The following is a 17,597-nucleotide window of genomic DNA, read 5'->3' on the forward strand; positions in this document are numbered from 1 at the left end:
TTATTAAACATCTTATTTTTTTAAATGGACTCAGAGTGTGATTTGCCTGGATTTTTTGTGGCCAAAATTTACGCAATTTTATTGTTTTTCAGCCCGTTTTAGGTTATTTTTGCCCAATTTCACACTGTTATTCTGGATTTTTTACTATTTTCAGGATATTTCACAAGCTTTGAATCACACCCATTATACTTTTCTTGTGCATGGTCTTAATTTGCATCTTTTTGCACCAAAAATGTTTGCTTTTATTGCAGCAAAATACCAAAATAATTTCAACTGTCAATCTTTGATTTGTTTATATTACATTTGCTACTTGAATGTGTTTGGACCTACATGCAAATTTGTGTCGCATCACATGATGTGAATTACGCACATAATCATATCTTGCATTTTTGCATTCTGGACTCACATTTGTGACATGATCAAGGGGAATAAGTCGGATGTCGCTAATATTGTTTTTGAGTTATTGGCAAAAACTGTTAAGTCGGTAACCAGATGTCTGATTTTGATGGGGTTTGTATCAAAATGTAGCATAAACTGTCAGAAAATGATGTAAAAAACTTCTAATTGAAAATTGCCGATATGTGACTCATTCCCCTTGATCATGTCACATTTGCTTTCACTTTGAGGTTTGAACTTTTTTGGGAGAGAGTTTACAATACATATAGCGATGCTTTGTGAAATCAGAAAATGTTGTACTTAACATTGCTGGCATTAATGAGATGTGATGTTGTGATAGATGGCCTGCTAACAGTGTGCAAATTAACCCCCTGAGCACTACCTACCGATCTAACATTGCCTCTGATTGGTCAATTACATGATATTTTCACTTTATAAATCACCAATCAGAATGGAGCTTTGCAAATAATTCACCCAAATTTTTTTTGTGTGGTGAAATTATTCTAACAATGTTGCTGATTGGGCCAATTGATAATGAAAACTTCTTTTGGCCAATCGGCAGGTAGTTCTCATGGGGTTAACCAGTCCTATTGAATGCTGTACTAGATAGACCTAGATAAGCTTATTGTGTTATTGCTTGAGATGTGAAATCGCCAAATGGATATTTATGGAAGCGAATGGTTTTGCTGTAATTGCTATTTTATGCACCAATGCCTGATAAAATTGTCACCGCAGTGAATTGATGGAGTAGCTGAAAGAGACAAAGTGCAGTGCACTGCAATGGTTTATTTATTTTAACAATTAATTATAAATCATTTTATAGATGTTGTCGTATGATTGCAATTTTAGCATGGGGTAGACCTAGTAATGGTCACATTGGTTGACAATCTAGGTTCTTAATGTAATAGCCACACTTTTAAGTCCTACACATTTGAAATTCAATTGTTAATTATCCTACACATTTGAAATTCAATTGAGTAGTACAGAATAAATGAGGCTCAAGGGATGAAAACACATTGTGATGCAAAGGGCAGTACTCCTCATGGTCGCATTCTATTTTAATTAAACTTTAATGATAAATAATTGAAATCACAGTGACTTGAACATTTCTTCTATATTTTAGCTTGGAAACTAGCGCAGTACACCGAGTGCAAAGATATTATTATGCAAAGAATATGGACTCAATTTATTGCACCATACAACTGCCATAACATAATAGAACAGAAATCTTTTGGTGCGCTGTTCCTTATGACAAGCTCTTAGCGCTTACAAAGTAGAAATAAAAACATTTTAAGGTACACAAAGCAAAAGCCTTAAATAAATAATGTTATAGCGTACAAACTTTAAATTTACATAATACAAGTCATAAAATATACAGGTCAACAAAGGAAATCAGCGGAAACACATCACAGAAAAAGATAGATCTTAATCGACTTTTTAAAACTTGTGATGGAAGAGGATTGTCCCAGGGGGATTGTCTTATTGTGATGGGAAGTTTATTCCATTCCCTACATAAAGTAAATGTCCTGTTCCCTGCTTTTGGAGGGCAGATAATGTACCTCAATATCCCTACATTTATCAGCAGTGACCCAAAAATTTGTGTCATAAGGGGGTACTACACTCCTGTGGTAAATTTGTGACTATTTTTGCATTTTTCTCAAAAATAGTAACACACTGGTAACAAAAGTTATGTATAGTATTGGGGCAAGGAATCCAATTACTTCACTGAAATTTCAGTGACTCAAGACAAGCGGTTAATATGATAGGAAACGAGGTACATCATAGCGGTACCTTATTTCTTATCATAAATAACAAACCGCTTGACTTGGGTCACTGAAATTCCAGTGTAGTAATTGGATTCCTTGCCCCTATAATATATATAACTTTTGTTACCAGGGTGTTATTAGTTTTTGAGAAAAATGCAAAAATAGACACAAATTTATCGAGGGGTGTAGTACTACCTTAAGCTTGAGCATTTCATAGGTTTGTGTATGCAGCACTTAGTGCACATTTTGGCACACAAACAACAACACGCTTTGAATCAATGTTTGCTGGGCACATAGCGAAATAATCCGGAGGCACATTAAGTTGTCTAAATGAGCAACACATAAACATGACTGAGTCGGTTCTCTTTGATTCCTCATTGAGTGAGTGTCATACCTGCCATGGTGTTTTTTCTACATATCATATTTTATTATAACAGCAAATAGCTTAAGGTGGTACTACACCCCCAGATAAATTTTGTGACTATTTTTGCATTTTTCTCAAAAACTAATAACACAGTGGTAACAAAAGTTATGTATATTATAGGGGCAAGGAATCCAATTACTACTCTGGAATTTCAATGACCCAAGACAAGCGGTTTGTTATTTATGATCAGAAATAAGGTACCACTAGGATGTACCTCGTTTCCTATCATATATACTGAACCGCTTGTCTTGAGTCACTGAAATTTCAGTGTAGTAATTGGATTCCTTGCCCCAATAATGTACATAACTTTTGTTACCAGTGTGTAATTATTTTGAGAAAAATGCAAAATAGTCACAAATTTACCACATGGGTGTAGTACCCCCTTAAGTTGTCTAAATGAGCAACACATTTAAACATGACTGAGTCGGGTCTCTTTGATTCAACAAACCTCAATTGAGTGAGTGTCATACCTGCCATGGTGTTTTTTCTACACATCATATTTTATTATAACAGCAAATAGCTTAAATCGGACAACCAAGCGGGCAACCAAGAGATATTTTCAATGAAAATTTAAATTCACCCATTTATAAGAAAAATTGCACAGTAGTTAATTGCCAATTGTTCCTAACACCAACAGCACAATTACTATGATAGAGAATCCTAAATTGACCCAGGTATATCATATATCAAAAATGATCACCTGAATCTCTGAATATAGAGAGCTAGTCGGCATATATGATCATGCAGAGTGAGTCCGTCGGAAGTCGTGAAAATCCATATCACGATACAGCTAATTCAAGCATGCAGTCCATTTTTGTCTTCTATTATTCACATAATACAGGCTGTATCAAAAATAACTGTTTAAACCTACCTGTTTTCCATTTTTGTGCAAATCATGTTGAATCATTGGCAATTTTGACTAAACATACCGGTTACTAAAAATTCTATAATAAAAGTACCCAGCTGTGTATCTAGCTTCTAATAGAACACAAGGTACCATTTTATTTATTTTTTAATGTGGAAAAACTTGGCGTTCCACCTTGTTGTTTCTCTTGTTTAATTTTAAAGATCTGCTTATTATACTAGATGCAGCAGTAACCGGGAGGGAGGAGGGCACATCAAAAATTTTGGGTGGGTATGAATTATGAGGTGGTGGGTCTTTGGGAGGTGATGGCGTACCGGTAAAAGGGGGTGTTTTGGAGTGGCGAACAAGTAAAATTAGGAGCTCCGAACAGTCAAAATCAAGTGTCTTTCTTGGCTTTTTGGTTGAAAATTTCTTAGGAAAAAAAACAGAAATATGATGAAAGAGCAATTTTGGGGTCTTTTAGAGCTGAAATTATCAAAATCAAGGGTCTGTCGGAGCTCGATTTTGGTCAAAATCCAAAAAGGGGCTAATTCCGGGGGAACATACCCTTATGGTCATTTGTGTTAAGTGCCCCCCGGCAGTAACTTTGAGACATTTTTATTATATTGTGTAAAAGTGTTCAAATGAGAAATTATTGATAGAATTGTTGAAAATCTGGTGCTTGATTCGAGAAGTAACAAATTGTTTGGTTTGTTTCTTTTTACATCGCAGGCAAATCAAGATTGAATCCGGAGAGTGGTTTTACGAGAAGTTGGAAGTGGCGGAAAAAGTGACGTTATTCGGCAGTGACCTCGTTAAAGCCTCATTAGCCAAAGCCAAAGGAGACCCGTCCAATCCTCCAAAACTCACCATCGATGACCTACGACCTTCCTCTTCCGCCGAGTCAACGCCACGGACCAAGCATCGTGTCCGCCACCGGCGGACCAACTCCAATCCCAAAGACCTACGCAACTACCGACACCATGCAGACAGTGCCTCAGACCGCGATTCCGGGTGGTCGCAACACAATGGTGCCAGCCTCGATGCGTCAGAATCGAGTCAACGTAGTTCCTTACACGATGATGAGTCCCACCAGCGCTCCTCAAGGTATGGTTATGAGAGAGAGCGGTATCCACATACCATTCATGGGGCAGGGCGTTATCGTTACCCATCCCCAAGATGGGAGGTGCCCCGGGCTGATACAGAATCGTACTCCTCCTCATCTTCATCCTCTGATATAACCACTGAATCTGAAAGTTCTTATAGCAGGTACTCACACGAACAGGGGACGTGGTCTCAGACAGAGAGCCAAGGTCAGATGACACCACCAGGAAGGGGTCAAAGGTCAAGACAGATGCAGGTCCTTGCCAGGTACAGGTCAGGTGTGATGTGCTGTGGAGTTAACATGGCTGACAATACTAATATGGTGTACATTTCATATCCTCTTTTCAGATCCGCACCACTTGGGTGATTGGCTATGATCTTTTCCCTTTTCTGTCATCTGCCCACATTTTTGCACCAGCACATGGACACATTATGCACATAATTGGAGCATATGTACATGATCCTATAAAACAGCTGAAGTATATATGCTAGAAACTATATATGACATTGAAAATCAAACTGAAATCGGGAAAGAGTACTCAAAATGTACAAAACAGAAGGCAGCCTTACCACTGCAATGAGTTTTTTGTTTATTAACCTCATAAGAACTACCTGCCTATTGGTCAAAAAGAAGTTTTCACTATCAATTGCATCAATCAGCAACATTATTAGAATAATTAAACCATGCAAAAAAATTCAATTATTTGCAAAGCTCCATTCTGATTGGTGAAGATATCACGTAATTGACCAATCAGAGGCAATATTAGATCGGCAGGTAGTGCTCAGGGGGTTAAGGTATAGAAAATGAAAATTGTCTAACCAACTTGTGTGTGTTTTTACTGGGTAAAAGTTGCCGGATGATGTGGTTTGGTTTGGAATGTTACCGGTTAAAGTGCTCAGTAGAAACAGATCGGTGTGGTGTGGCCACCGGGCAATATATGGTGTGGCCACCAGGCAAGGTGGTGTCACCCGACAACCCTTAACCACCTCATATGATAGATCATACAGTGTGACATCGGGTATTTTCCACAGTAGAAATACAAGGAGTGAAGCATCCAACTGGTTTCCAAAGGGTTTCAGTATTTCTGATACATACCAAAAGGTATAATATCAGTACTTGCGGTACATACCGCAACCCTTTTAAGCTTCAGTAGAAACATACATATATACTTAGATTGTGTGTTGACTGCTATTAAATGTTGGGTGACAAGTATCCAGTATATTAGTGATAATCACGATGAGAGGTGCTAGCCAATGATATATATTTTATGAAAGTTATTGCCCAGTATCATTGATCATTAAAACAGACAAATGCCACTATTACAATACTGTAAAATGTACTGAAAGACAAGACAATAATTTCAGTATTACTTAAGTTTTCATTCCGATGATTCTCAGTGTGATTTTCAGTGTCAATGTTTCATCATCATCATCATCATCCATTGAACTAATGTTGACCTTTCATTCCAACCCTTCATCAATATTCCACAGTTCAGTCACTGGTAGTGGGCACCTGTGTTACGTGTATCTTATGGATTTCAGTTTTGGGAGATTACAAGCATACAATTTTCCTTGTGCCATCATATATTACGATTGGCGTGTCGGGGGCTTTGGGTGCTGAAGCCCCGCACTTTGTTAAAAATCATTTAAAATCAGCCGGGGGTTTTTAGCCATTAAGCCCCCCGCATAACTCTGAAAGCCCCTCTGAGCCCCCTGCAGGAACAGATCCTGGACACGCTGGTAATTACCATGAGAAACAATGGGTTCATTGGAAGAGTTCAACATATACCCCCACTCAACTTAAAGCACATTTCCAAACATACTGACAAATCCTTGAAATAGTGCCACTCAAACTAAAAAAAAAGTAAGCCCAGTAGTTCAGATTATAGTGTAAAACCCCCCAATTAGTTTCCTATGATAAATCAACAAGAAAACAGATCTCCTGAACAATTAGTGGGTTTTTAGCGGGTTCAAGTTTAGAACTGTCAAGCTTTTATCAGGAGTAGTTCTGACTTCTTCAGGACAAAGTACCTAAGAATGAGACATGTAGGCTGCCCCTTGCCTACTGATGGCTCTGAAAAGAACCGTTCACTGAAGGCTGCCCCTTGTCAACAGAGAACAAATTGATCTTGCCTATCTGCAAATTTTAAAGGTTTTGGTGGCTCTGAAAAGAGTCGTTCACTGAAGACTGCCCCTTGTCTACAGATCTCCTGAAGTTTGATATTTACTTTAGTTTCCTCTTGATTGGAAACTTTTTAATTGCCCATATCTTTGGAACTGGTTGTTCAATTTCAATGGGGTTTTCTGCAAAATCCAGCTTTGTAAATGTTTTTTACCATCCTATAAGAAACTGAAAATTTAATATTTCCAAGTTGCGACTGATTTTGCAGGGTAGCCCGTCCAGTAACTGGTACTGATCTCCAAGGGGGCCCTATGATAATAACACCAACGTTTGTATGGGAAATACATCAGTAACCATTTATATAGTTTTCAATATATTCAGTAACATAATTGATGGAGGATCATGGGGTAATCATATTTCCAAAGTTCTGATTTCCATCTTGCAGAACTTCCATAACACTCTCTAATGAATACCTCCCCTTCTAATAAACACCCCCTTTACAGCATGTTACATAAGCTTACCATGATTGATAATTGCTGAAAATAACATTGTGAACCTGAAAGTGAACCTAAAGTTATTGATCCTAGGTTCATAGTTTGTCATTTTGGCATGAATTTTAAGCTTACCTAGCATTTTTTGGGAACTATCATTGTAAAAAAGACCTGATAAACGCCCCCTTTCAAAAATGTAACTTACACCCCAGGGGTGTTTATTGATAAGGTATTCGCCAGCGAAGTGTTACGTGTAATCAGATTATCACCATGTCAACTGGATCACGCTTTTATGGTCCGCACCACTATCGAAATGATTGCAACACAAAGTGTATGGCATGTACTACCAATTCCAAAAAATGTGTGATCCAGTTACCAGGGAGTTATGTAACCACTTCGCTGGCGAATTCCAATTTACAGCCTACTACAAATCTACAATGGCACCTGTTAATAGAAATACAATTGGTTGTGATCCCGTTGAATCAATGAACACTTTCAACAGGGGTATAAATGCAGTAAAAATTGCAAGTAACCACAGAATTAGAGAAGGAGAACCAGGATTCCCTATACCACCACATACAATTGTGCCGTCAGCTATGGGGAGAAAATTGGGGGTATTCAGGTCCTTGCCGACGGGGCGCGGAGACGAACTAAAACAATTCTGCGTCTCATCTGAAGCGTCTTAGTACTCGCGTGCAGGTCGCATCAAGTACGTCTCTCAAATGCGCCCATCATCCATATCGCGCTTGCATGGCAATGAATGCCTCGAGTGCATTCCGGAGGAAACCGAATACCCCAATTTTTGCTCCATGCCTGTATAAAAATGGCGATCGAATCCCGATTTTCCTTCTCTAATTCTGTGCAAGTAACCGATATACTGATAATGCACTTCCAATTGATGATACTAACTGTTGCACCATTATCTTACTTATTTGCATGTGAGCACCTTAAAGCCATAATGCACTATATTTTAAGACGAATTTGGTTACTTTTTGTCAAACCTGATGTTTTAGACATGTCTCAACTTAAACTAATTGGAGTCGGCCAAATTCATTGTGCTTCATTGTGCTGTATGACAACAGCAATTTTGAATTAATATCTTAATTTAGGCATTAAATCCCACATAGAATACCACAGTTAAGCAGCCAAGATAAGTGGGTTTTCAGGATCATAACCAGAGGGGGAGGGGGCTGGGGGAAGCTGCTACCCCCTCCCCTCAATGCCCCAAAAGTCCCCTTTTTGGACCCCAAAAGTCCCATTTGCAAGTGTGTAGCGAGCGATAAAATTGGGGTTGTTCATGCCTTTTTGGTCAAAAAAGGTCCAAATTTTAGAAAAAGTTCACTTTGTCAAAATCCACCCCCTAGTCCAAAAAGGTCCAAATTTTGGAAAAAAGGTCCACTTTTTCAAAATCAGCCCCCCCAATAAATCCTGGTTACGGGCCTGTGGGTTTTCTTTCATTTTACCACTGTATTATGACCACACAGTTGTTTTCATCATTTTTGACATGGAATAACCAAATTCAAATCATATATTACAATATGCATGTCATGGCATAGCAATTGTGACAGGAATATCAATCCCATTCACTTGACAGGAACAAACAAAATAAATTCATCAGCAAAAATTGCATGATCGATTTAAATTTCCACTCATAAATTCCACAGAGTTGTAATTTTGGAGCAGCATGTAACTTGTAAGTTCTAATAAGAGACCATTCACCAGGAAAGGGCTGCAATGTTGGTAGATTTTTATAAATAGTTTTTACTACCATGCTAACAAGCAATGGGGACATGTAATATGTCATTTTAAAGCTTACTTTGAGGAGACTTTGCTTGTCCAATGTCTCACAAGTGAAAATGACACCATTACAGCCCATTTGTGGTGGGTGGTCATATATGGACATCTGGTATTAACCAGTGGTGTAGCAGGTATCAGTTGATATAAAGGTAAAAAATGTACCCATTTTGGCCTGGTACATTCAGTGGTATATAAAGTCTGTGCCCTCTGACTTGCCTCTCCCAGAAATGACTATCAGAACAATATTGTGGCATTAAGACATTTGCAATTTTGCAATATTTGGCCCATAATCAAAACAACCTTTTGTGACAAATGGGCCAACATGAAGGTGCACATACACAATTTTGGTTGATTTGTCCCTGGTAGATTGAGTTGGCCTGCCTGGTAAGAGCTACCCATGCCACCGGCCTAATAGGCTATTCCAGTTGAAATCCATACACCCTATAGAAGACATGGCATTAATCTTTCACACAGGTAGTGTGAATTTCAAATGGGTTAACCTGAATGGGTGATTCCATTTGAAATCTACACCCGCTGTTTGGGAAATTAAGGTCATGACTTTATACAAATATCCGTCAACACATGTTTTCTTCTTGTTTTCTCCTCCAAAGTATTCACAGTAGTACAGGATCTGAACATGAACATGTCAATTCAGACGACTTCGAACCAGACGACACAACGGGCGTCCACAGGATTCCGATTCACCCGAGTGTCTGTCAAGAAACACCTGCCTAGTATGCCCACAAGAGACGTGTACGAACCTCATTAGAACCTACCATCGAAGAACAAGGTAGGTTACCTCACCTTACAGGTTCAAATCCCATTACTATATAGTATTTGAACCAGTGCTTGTGCGCGATACTAGACACACTTCAACATGTTGTTTATCAAGATGGCGGTTGAGTATTGTTTCCTGATTTTAATTCTGTGATTAGCATCAAAGAACAAGGTAGGTTGATTAATCTGTGAGGTACTGGTTCAGATCTTATTACCAGGATCAGAACCTGTGACCTTCCAAATCTCTGCAGTGTCACATAACAAGTAGCCAAGTAATTATGTATGTCATTTGAGTGACACAGGAGCTACAGGTTCAAATTCCATAACCAATTTGAGATAAGCTCACATTTGATGTTTGGTTCTAGACTTATGTAGAGTGCAGTTTGATAAATGTGTACATCCATATCAAAACGATGCACTTGTCGGCTGCTACATGTGTCTCATTGACATAATACCTTGGAATAAATACCAGGTTCATCTCCAAAGTGGAGGTCACTTCAAATCATTCCAAGTCACATGGTTTAGGAATACAGAGAACATTCCATAACTATGTGACTTGGAGATGATTTGAAGTGACTTCCACTTCGGAGATGAGCCTGGTATTTATTCCGAGCTATAATGTGAAATGAGACACATGTAGCACCCGACAAGTGCATCGTTTTGATATGGATGTACACAAATACAGACGGCAAAAGAATTCAGGTACCAGTTATGTCCACCCTAAACAAAAACAAATATGTCACAATTTAAACCAACAGCCAATTATTATTATACATGTGCCCTTTAGCTCTGATTTAAGACCTCATTTATTGAAATCTGTTGAGAATAAAAGAAACTGTGATTGAAAAACCAAGGAAGTAACAAAAATGTTGCATTTTTATGTTATTTTAATTTTAATCAATGGAAAGCATGGTGATAGTAATCTTGTTTGAGAATACTTCATGTACAAATCATTAAGGCATCCAATGCAGTAAGCAGCAACTTTTGAATTTGCATCTATTTTGGGATTTTAGATCATTGTGTCTTTATTCTGCTGTTCTAATTATGACTTATCTGTCTTTGTTCACAATATACTAGGGGTAAACATAACTGGTACTTTAATTGTTCTGCCGTGTGTATTTGTGGTGATATGCATGGTAATACATGGGCTACTGGTTGCTTGCTGCTAATTGTATTTATTTATTTACCCCCAAATGTATATTACCATGACCATTAACAAAATCAGAATCAGTAGAGACAAATGGCTATTCCAACTGAAATCCATACACCCTATGGAAGATATGGTCTTAATCTTAAGTGTTAATTCATTGCAACAACATGACAGACACAGATTGGAACACAACATCAAAAACAGCAGGGGTTGATCTCCAACACAAGGGTTAAAGATGTCACATGGAGTCACCCATTCAGGTAGTCTCATTTGAAATTCACACTCCTTGTGTTGACGATTAAGGTGATGTCTCCCATTGGGGGTGTATGGATTTCAATGGGAATAGCCCAACATGGTCCTCAAGATAAAGCTTCAGAATCTATGTCAGGTATACTATTAGTCATTTGCATTATTTAGTCAAATTTGATTCGGGATGTAAGTTTTCAGTCTGCATTCAGGCTTTTTTGTTGTCCAGATGTAGGCAATTTGTGTTATTTTCAGCACGTTTTAAGGTCGTTCTGGTCATTTTCTCGCTATTTTTCACGGTTTTTGTCAAAAGTGGACTTAATTCCTGTTTGTATACTTTCTCAAAATTTAATATGATTTATAGCATTCATAATGTTTGTTTCTAATTTCAAAATTTCTGAACAGTTTTATTGGCAAAATGTTGCGATTTAAGAAGTGATGGGACTAAGTGCCAAATAGTTCTGACAGTTGTTATAATTATGGGATTCTGTAATACAAAATCTCTCTATTTGAATAGAAAGGGGGAAGATTGATTTCTCAACATTGTACTTGAAGAATAATATGGCCAGCTGTAAAAGTAAACCAATGACGATCATGACACAATTTGACATAATTTCTGTAATTGAATGTAATAATTCTAAATTGATTGTTGGATAGGCTTTTACAACGGGAATTCATAACATTTAGAGGGTTTGCCGTCAGATAAGTTTAGAACTATCAAGCTTTCGTCAGGAGTAGCTCTGACTTCTTCAGGACAAAGTACCTAAGAATGAGACACATAGGCCGCCCCTTGACTACTGATGTCCATTGTCAACAGAGAACAAGCAGATTTCACCTATCTGCTAATTTTAAAGGTTTTTGGTGGCTCTGAAAAGAGCCGTTCACTGAAGACTGCCTCTTGTCTACAGAAAACAAGCAGACCTCGCCTATCTGCTACATTTAAAGGTTTAGTGGCCGTAAAAGGTAATAATTCTAATTGTTTTTTGTTTTTTTTATGAATTTGTCAAAAAGGTGGGTTGGTTGATTATAGTATGTGTGATATTTGAGAAATGAACAGATTAAATGTAGAAAGTCAACAAATGTTAGTTGTAAGTTATCTTAGTAAAGCCATGACAAAACCAGTGTCCAGAGAATTTGAGGTGAATTGCCATATGAAACACTACACTGTGTGCTACTGTATAATAATACATTTTGTTGTGATGGATAAATGATTGTTACAAGTTCAAAACAGTTATGTGGTTTGGTTTAAAATATGGAAGGTTGATAATGAAATGAAAACCAGATTATAGGTTAATGGTTTATGCTGCTGAATCATCAGGTAGACCTTGATAATTCTGGAAATGAAGATTGGAGACCCTGTAAAATGATTTTGGTATTTTGATATTTTTGAAGCTCCCAAATCAAATATTGATATCTTAGAACAGAGATATAATTTTAATCTGATACGCACGTTGTTATAAATTTGAATGTGAGATTAAAGTACTGAATGAGGTAGAAATCAATAAGCTACCCTTAAAAGCAGATTGCTGTTCTAGCCTGGTATATTTGGCTCTGTACCAGGGGTAAATACATTTGAAATGCTTGGTGCATCTTGCAACCTAAGGCTGTTGATACAAAAGTGTTTTATGAGGGCAAAATTGTTTGACATTGAATCTCATCTTACTATAGTTAGGGGAATGTTGTATATTTGTTTGTCATCAAAAGGCTTTTTCTATTTTGATCTAAACATAATAATACATATACGAGAAGAAAGCTAAGATCACTGGGAGTAACATAAACTATATTTGGTTGAAATTGGTCAGAATTGGCTTCAAAAAGTGGAAACACAACTTTTTTTGGCCATTTTCAATAGCTAATGATCGCCTATGAATTCATGCACTGATAACGCCGCACACATAACGCAGCAATACACACAGTACGCCATCATACACATAAATAATGCAGTGTCATGCACATATCCACAGAAAATAAATGAAGCAATATAGAAAGACTTACAGCGGAATATCCATATTAATATGGGAAGAAGAAAGAAGAAAATAGGAAGAAGTTGAATAAAAAAATTATGTAGAAAGACTTTCATTTTGTGTAAATTATAAACAAATGAGGCAAAGAAGTAAACAATATAGGTTGTAAAATACAGGGCTTCAAGCTGCCCTATTCGCTGTCGAAGTGATGTAATAATCGGATTAACTACCATAGCAATGGATGAATACAATTTTTGAATAGATCACCCTACATTACAAGCGGATTGCACTCATCACATGTATAGATTGAATACAATACCGCTCTTTTCAAAAATACTAATCTTACAGGTGCGAGTGATCAGCCTTTCTTTGACATCTATGGTTCAATGCATAGGTACTGTGTGAACGTTGTCGCATGGTAATATATTCAAAATTGTATTCATCCATTGCTATGATAGTTAATCCGATTAATTACGTCACTTTGACAGCGAATAGTTCCTATTTTTCAAGTGGGTGGGCAGGGTGGACTAAGTCCAGGGGCCTGAGGGTTCAGGGGCCATGAGCAAAAGCAAAAATGAAGTGGGTTAGGGATAGGGCTAAAAATAAAGGACCCCACACTGCTCCATATCATGGGCCCGAGATTCTTGCTACACCCTTGCATTTGTCATAAATTTTCAGCAGATTTCACTGGCCTAGTATATTATTTATAGACGTCCCAGTCCAAAATGATGCACACATCATGCAAAAATTCCAAAATATATATTTGAGACATTTCACCTTTAACAACAGTTACTGGTCTCTAATACCAAGTACCCATTTTATTTGACTTCCGTCCAATGTCCTATAATTATTTGTCCTATATTTTCATTTAAAATGTTCCTTTATTATTCCTATATTTTTGCAAGGGCTGGCTAGAAGCCCTAATTAATTAAGAAGGACAAGCAGCATGCCCAACATGGGAAGGATAAATTGGCAGAAGAAAAATATGAAGAGGAAGAAGTAGAAAAACTAAACAATGTAGAAAGACTTAATTTTTCATTAAAATTACAAAAATATAAACAAGATTTAACCCTTCATGCTGACAGTGGTATGTTTATTTTCAACTTTTATATTTGTCTTGGTCTTAAAATGACTTATCTTGGTGTGTGTGGGGTACCAATTCAGTATGGTATCAGATTCCATACTATTCATATGGTATCAGTATCACACGTGTGGGTTTTTTTACATCCTATTTTGTGGTTTCCTTTTTAATCTGAGGGTGGGGTGGGGTAAGCTGCAGCCTTTTCCGTCCTCTTTACATTTTCTGCCACAGAAGTACAAGGCTTTGTGATTTCTTATATTTAATTAAAAAATATTATTACACGGGCAAATCACATTTCTAGTGTTCTTCAAAACTGCTAGCTATATATTGCACACATATATCTGTCGGATAAGTCTATATTGATAGGTTTCCTATAAAGGACACAAGACAATTATCCCTTAAGGCCCGCTATAATAGTTTTGATCCCTTGTCGGGATTTGACAAATTAGAGAGCATCAAATTTCAGACCCAAATGATGACAAGCCAGGTTTGGAAGATTTATCAAGCCATTGGGATGAAACCAGAACATGATTGAAACCCTTCCCAAAATGCAATGTGTTTACAAGCTGACTAGCCAGCTCAGTGGAAATATAGTGGTAATTGAAACACTGGTGCATGACAACACTTTTGAATTGCATCATGGGAAGTGTGTAAGTTGTGCTGTGGTATGAAGCATGACATAATGAAGAGTGAAGTCTGCACATAAATCTTACGTATACGAGAGAAAATTGAAATATGAAATTGAATTTGATCTTGTTATCATGCTCTTGTTGAAATCATCACACATGCATATTTGTTATAGCTGTGTATATAATATGAGCCCTTTATAAAGGAACATTTGAAATTGAATGTAAATTTGATTTTACTGTATATGTTATCCAATATTTAGATAATAAACAATAGGAAATTTGAATAGTATCCGCTACGATAAAAATATTGGACCTGCCTGTCATCTATCATAGGCAGAGGATAGTAAAAACAAATATTCATATCGTTTATTCTCATTCTTAGTCCAGTAGTTATTATTTTGTTTGTTTTATTTAGGAAAAAATAAATGAACTAAACTTAGGCCATGAAAACTCCCCTTATTCTAAAATGAACGAAACCTGTTTACAAATTCAGTTGCGCGTACTGTATGGCATATTACGTACTACGCTTATAACGCGCAGCTAGTGCGCACCTCGACAAGCGTGTTGTGTAATGATGCGAACCATATCCTCCAACGCAGGAACTAATGAAATTCAGTGCTTATAAGCTAAACTACAGCCACTGACTAAGAATATAGAGTACAATAATGGTATCGCCTCATGACAGATGCAAATCAAAAGATGAAAGACAAATTTCAAAGTATAATTTTGACATTTCAGATACAGATTTAAAAAAAGAAAGATTTTGTTTGTAACAGGTGGTTGAGAGTCTTTCATACCTCTTAAATTGAAAGAAATGCCATGTTGGATTTTGCAGTTGCAGCTTCTAATCAGTGCGTTTACACTGTTGCGTCGCCAGTGCACGGACAAATCGCCCTTCTACCTGTGTATATAAGCCGCACGATTAAATAAGTACTTCAAATCTGCCACTGTGAAATCCAACATGGCATTACTCTCAACTTGAGATGAGACCGACTATAGCTCTATTATTTTTACTGTCAGGGAGTTTTATGTGAGCATCTATGCGGCACCTATAAACGTGTGTGTACGCCAGCACTTTGAGTGAATGCTCTTGTTTGAAGCCATGCCTAATGAGATGTGCATTGACTCGCCAAGAGTAGAAATTTTTTTGATTGAACATATAACAAGGGCTTGTTATCTTCGCTAGAAACTAGAGTCAACAGTTGGAATTGACACGCAGTCTCATCAAAAAGGGATTGACTTGATCTTTTCATTGTGTATAGACAAATACAGTAGGATGATGATAGTATTTGAATACGGTAATGGGAGATGAGGTAGCATCTCTAAGCATTGTTAGATTTTTCTTGACCAAGATTGTTTACGACTGTGACGTCACCTATAGACCTTTTCAAATCAAGATCGGAAAAACAACAGTATTTATTTAGTAAGCTAGGGGGTCAAATTGGTGCACAATGAATCAAGCGGAACCACATACCTTTTTGAGTAAAAATACAATGTATTTAGCCAAAATCAACTTGAGTCATCGCAGAGAAATATTTTCTAAAGGTATTGAACTAACACTTCCACTATTTGGCACTTCACAATGTGACAGTAAAAGAAAGAAAAATACAAATGTTTGTCATCTGCGGCACATTTGATTTGGTCTTCGTGCGGTCTTCGCAATATAAATATCAATCTATTACACAAACCATAACCAATTTTTGACTGTCTTTCACACAGATTTGTGTTCAGACTTCATATAGTTGCGTTCAAAAGTTTGCGTTAGTGTCGATGCCCTGGAATTGTAAGCAGGGTCATCCATATAACAGACTTCGGAAAACTTCGATTTGAAAAGGTCTATTGTGTGTGTGGAATGTATAGTCAACTTGAATCCTGGTGTCATGTGTGTCATACATATTTTATAGGCCTAATTGAATTAAATGCAGATATGTTTTTTTCTAAATTTCACACACACAAAAACAACATGTTTGAGAAATATTGCAAAAATCTCACAATGCTGTGAACCACATACTCTGAAAGAGTGTTTACTTCAGTGAGTGGGAATTTACACAAATCCACTCTAATAAGAGAAAATTTCCACCTAAAGTGAATTGTTACTCCTAAAGGATTGATCTATCATGGAGTGATTGTCACTATTTAGAGAGTCAGCTTTAACAAAGTTATAACCAAGGAAACATGTTAATTATTTGCAAAAGTATAAAATAAAAAGAAATGAAATTAGCACAATAAAAACAGATTTAAAAATATTGAAAATTGTCAGTGTAAAAAATTAATAGCAGAAAAATAGCACATTTAGAGAGTAAAAGGAAAAACCACGGATAGTTGTCTGATATCCCTGGTGTACTGTAGATTTACCACTTCCACATAATAGCACATTTAGAGAGTCAAAAGGAGGAAAAACTAAGGATATTTTAGTGTAGATGTATCACTCTCAGTAACATCGTGTTGAGTAGGCCTATAGTTTATTTCATGAGTACATTAATGGCATCTAGTAATTAATGAAACAAATGTTAACATTGTACGGCTTTCAAGCATAGCTAATAAAAAAAATTGGTCAAGTTTGACAGTTTTAAGATGTTAAATGCAGCATATTACGCAATATGTGAAGTGGAAAATAAGTTGTGTGTGAAGGAGATGAGAAGAAAAAGGTTAATATGTCCATGGACCATTAGAGATATGATTAAACAACGTTTCACATGAGCTGAGTGGATGCTATTAGATATCTAATTAGTTTAACACTTTACAATCGACTGTTACACATAGATATATTTTGATTGGTTATTGCTTAATTGGGTCAAATTGGCAA

The 17,597-nt window shown here is 36.9% G+C and overlaps 1 protein-coding gene across 5 annotated transcripts in view; it reads left to right on the plus strand.

Annotated features, from left to right (window-relative positions):
• Positions 1–17,597, plus strand: part of LOC140157401 (uncharacterized) — a 289,061-nt gene that overhangs the window by 258,816 nt on the left and 12,648 nt on the right. For 4 of the 5 annotated variants that reach the window (XM_072180584.1, XM_072180585.1, XM_072180583.1 and 1 more), the window contains 2 exons: positions 4,163–4,801; positions 9,556–9,734. In XM_072180584.1, coding sequence (XP_072036685.1) covers positions 4,163–4,801; positions 9,556–9,679 — 763 coding nt within the window. In that variant the 3' untranslated portion in view covers positions 9,680–9,734. The remainder of the gene's footprint in view (positions 1–4,162; positions 4,802–9,555; positions 9,735–17,597) is intronic. The other variant, XM_072180586.1, reaches the window with a different exon arrangement.

The sequence above is a fragment of the Amphiura filiformis genome, chromosome 7 (assembly GCF_039555335.1).
Source record: "Amphiura filiformis chromosome 7, Afil_fr2py, whole genome shotgun sequence".
In the NCBI taxonomy this organism is placed as follows: Eukaryota; Metazoa; Echinodermata; class Ophiuroidea; order Amphilepidida; family Amphiuridae; genus Amphiura; species Amphiura filiformis.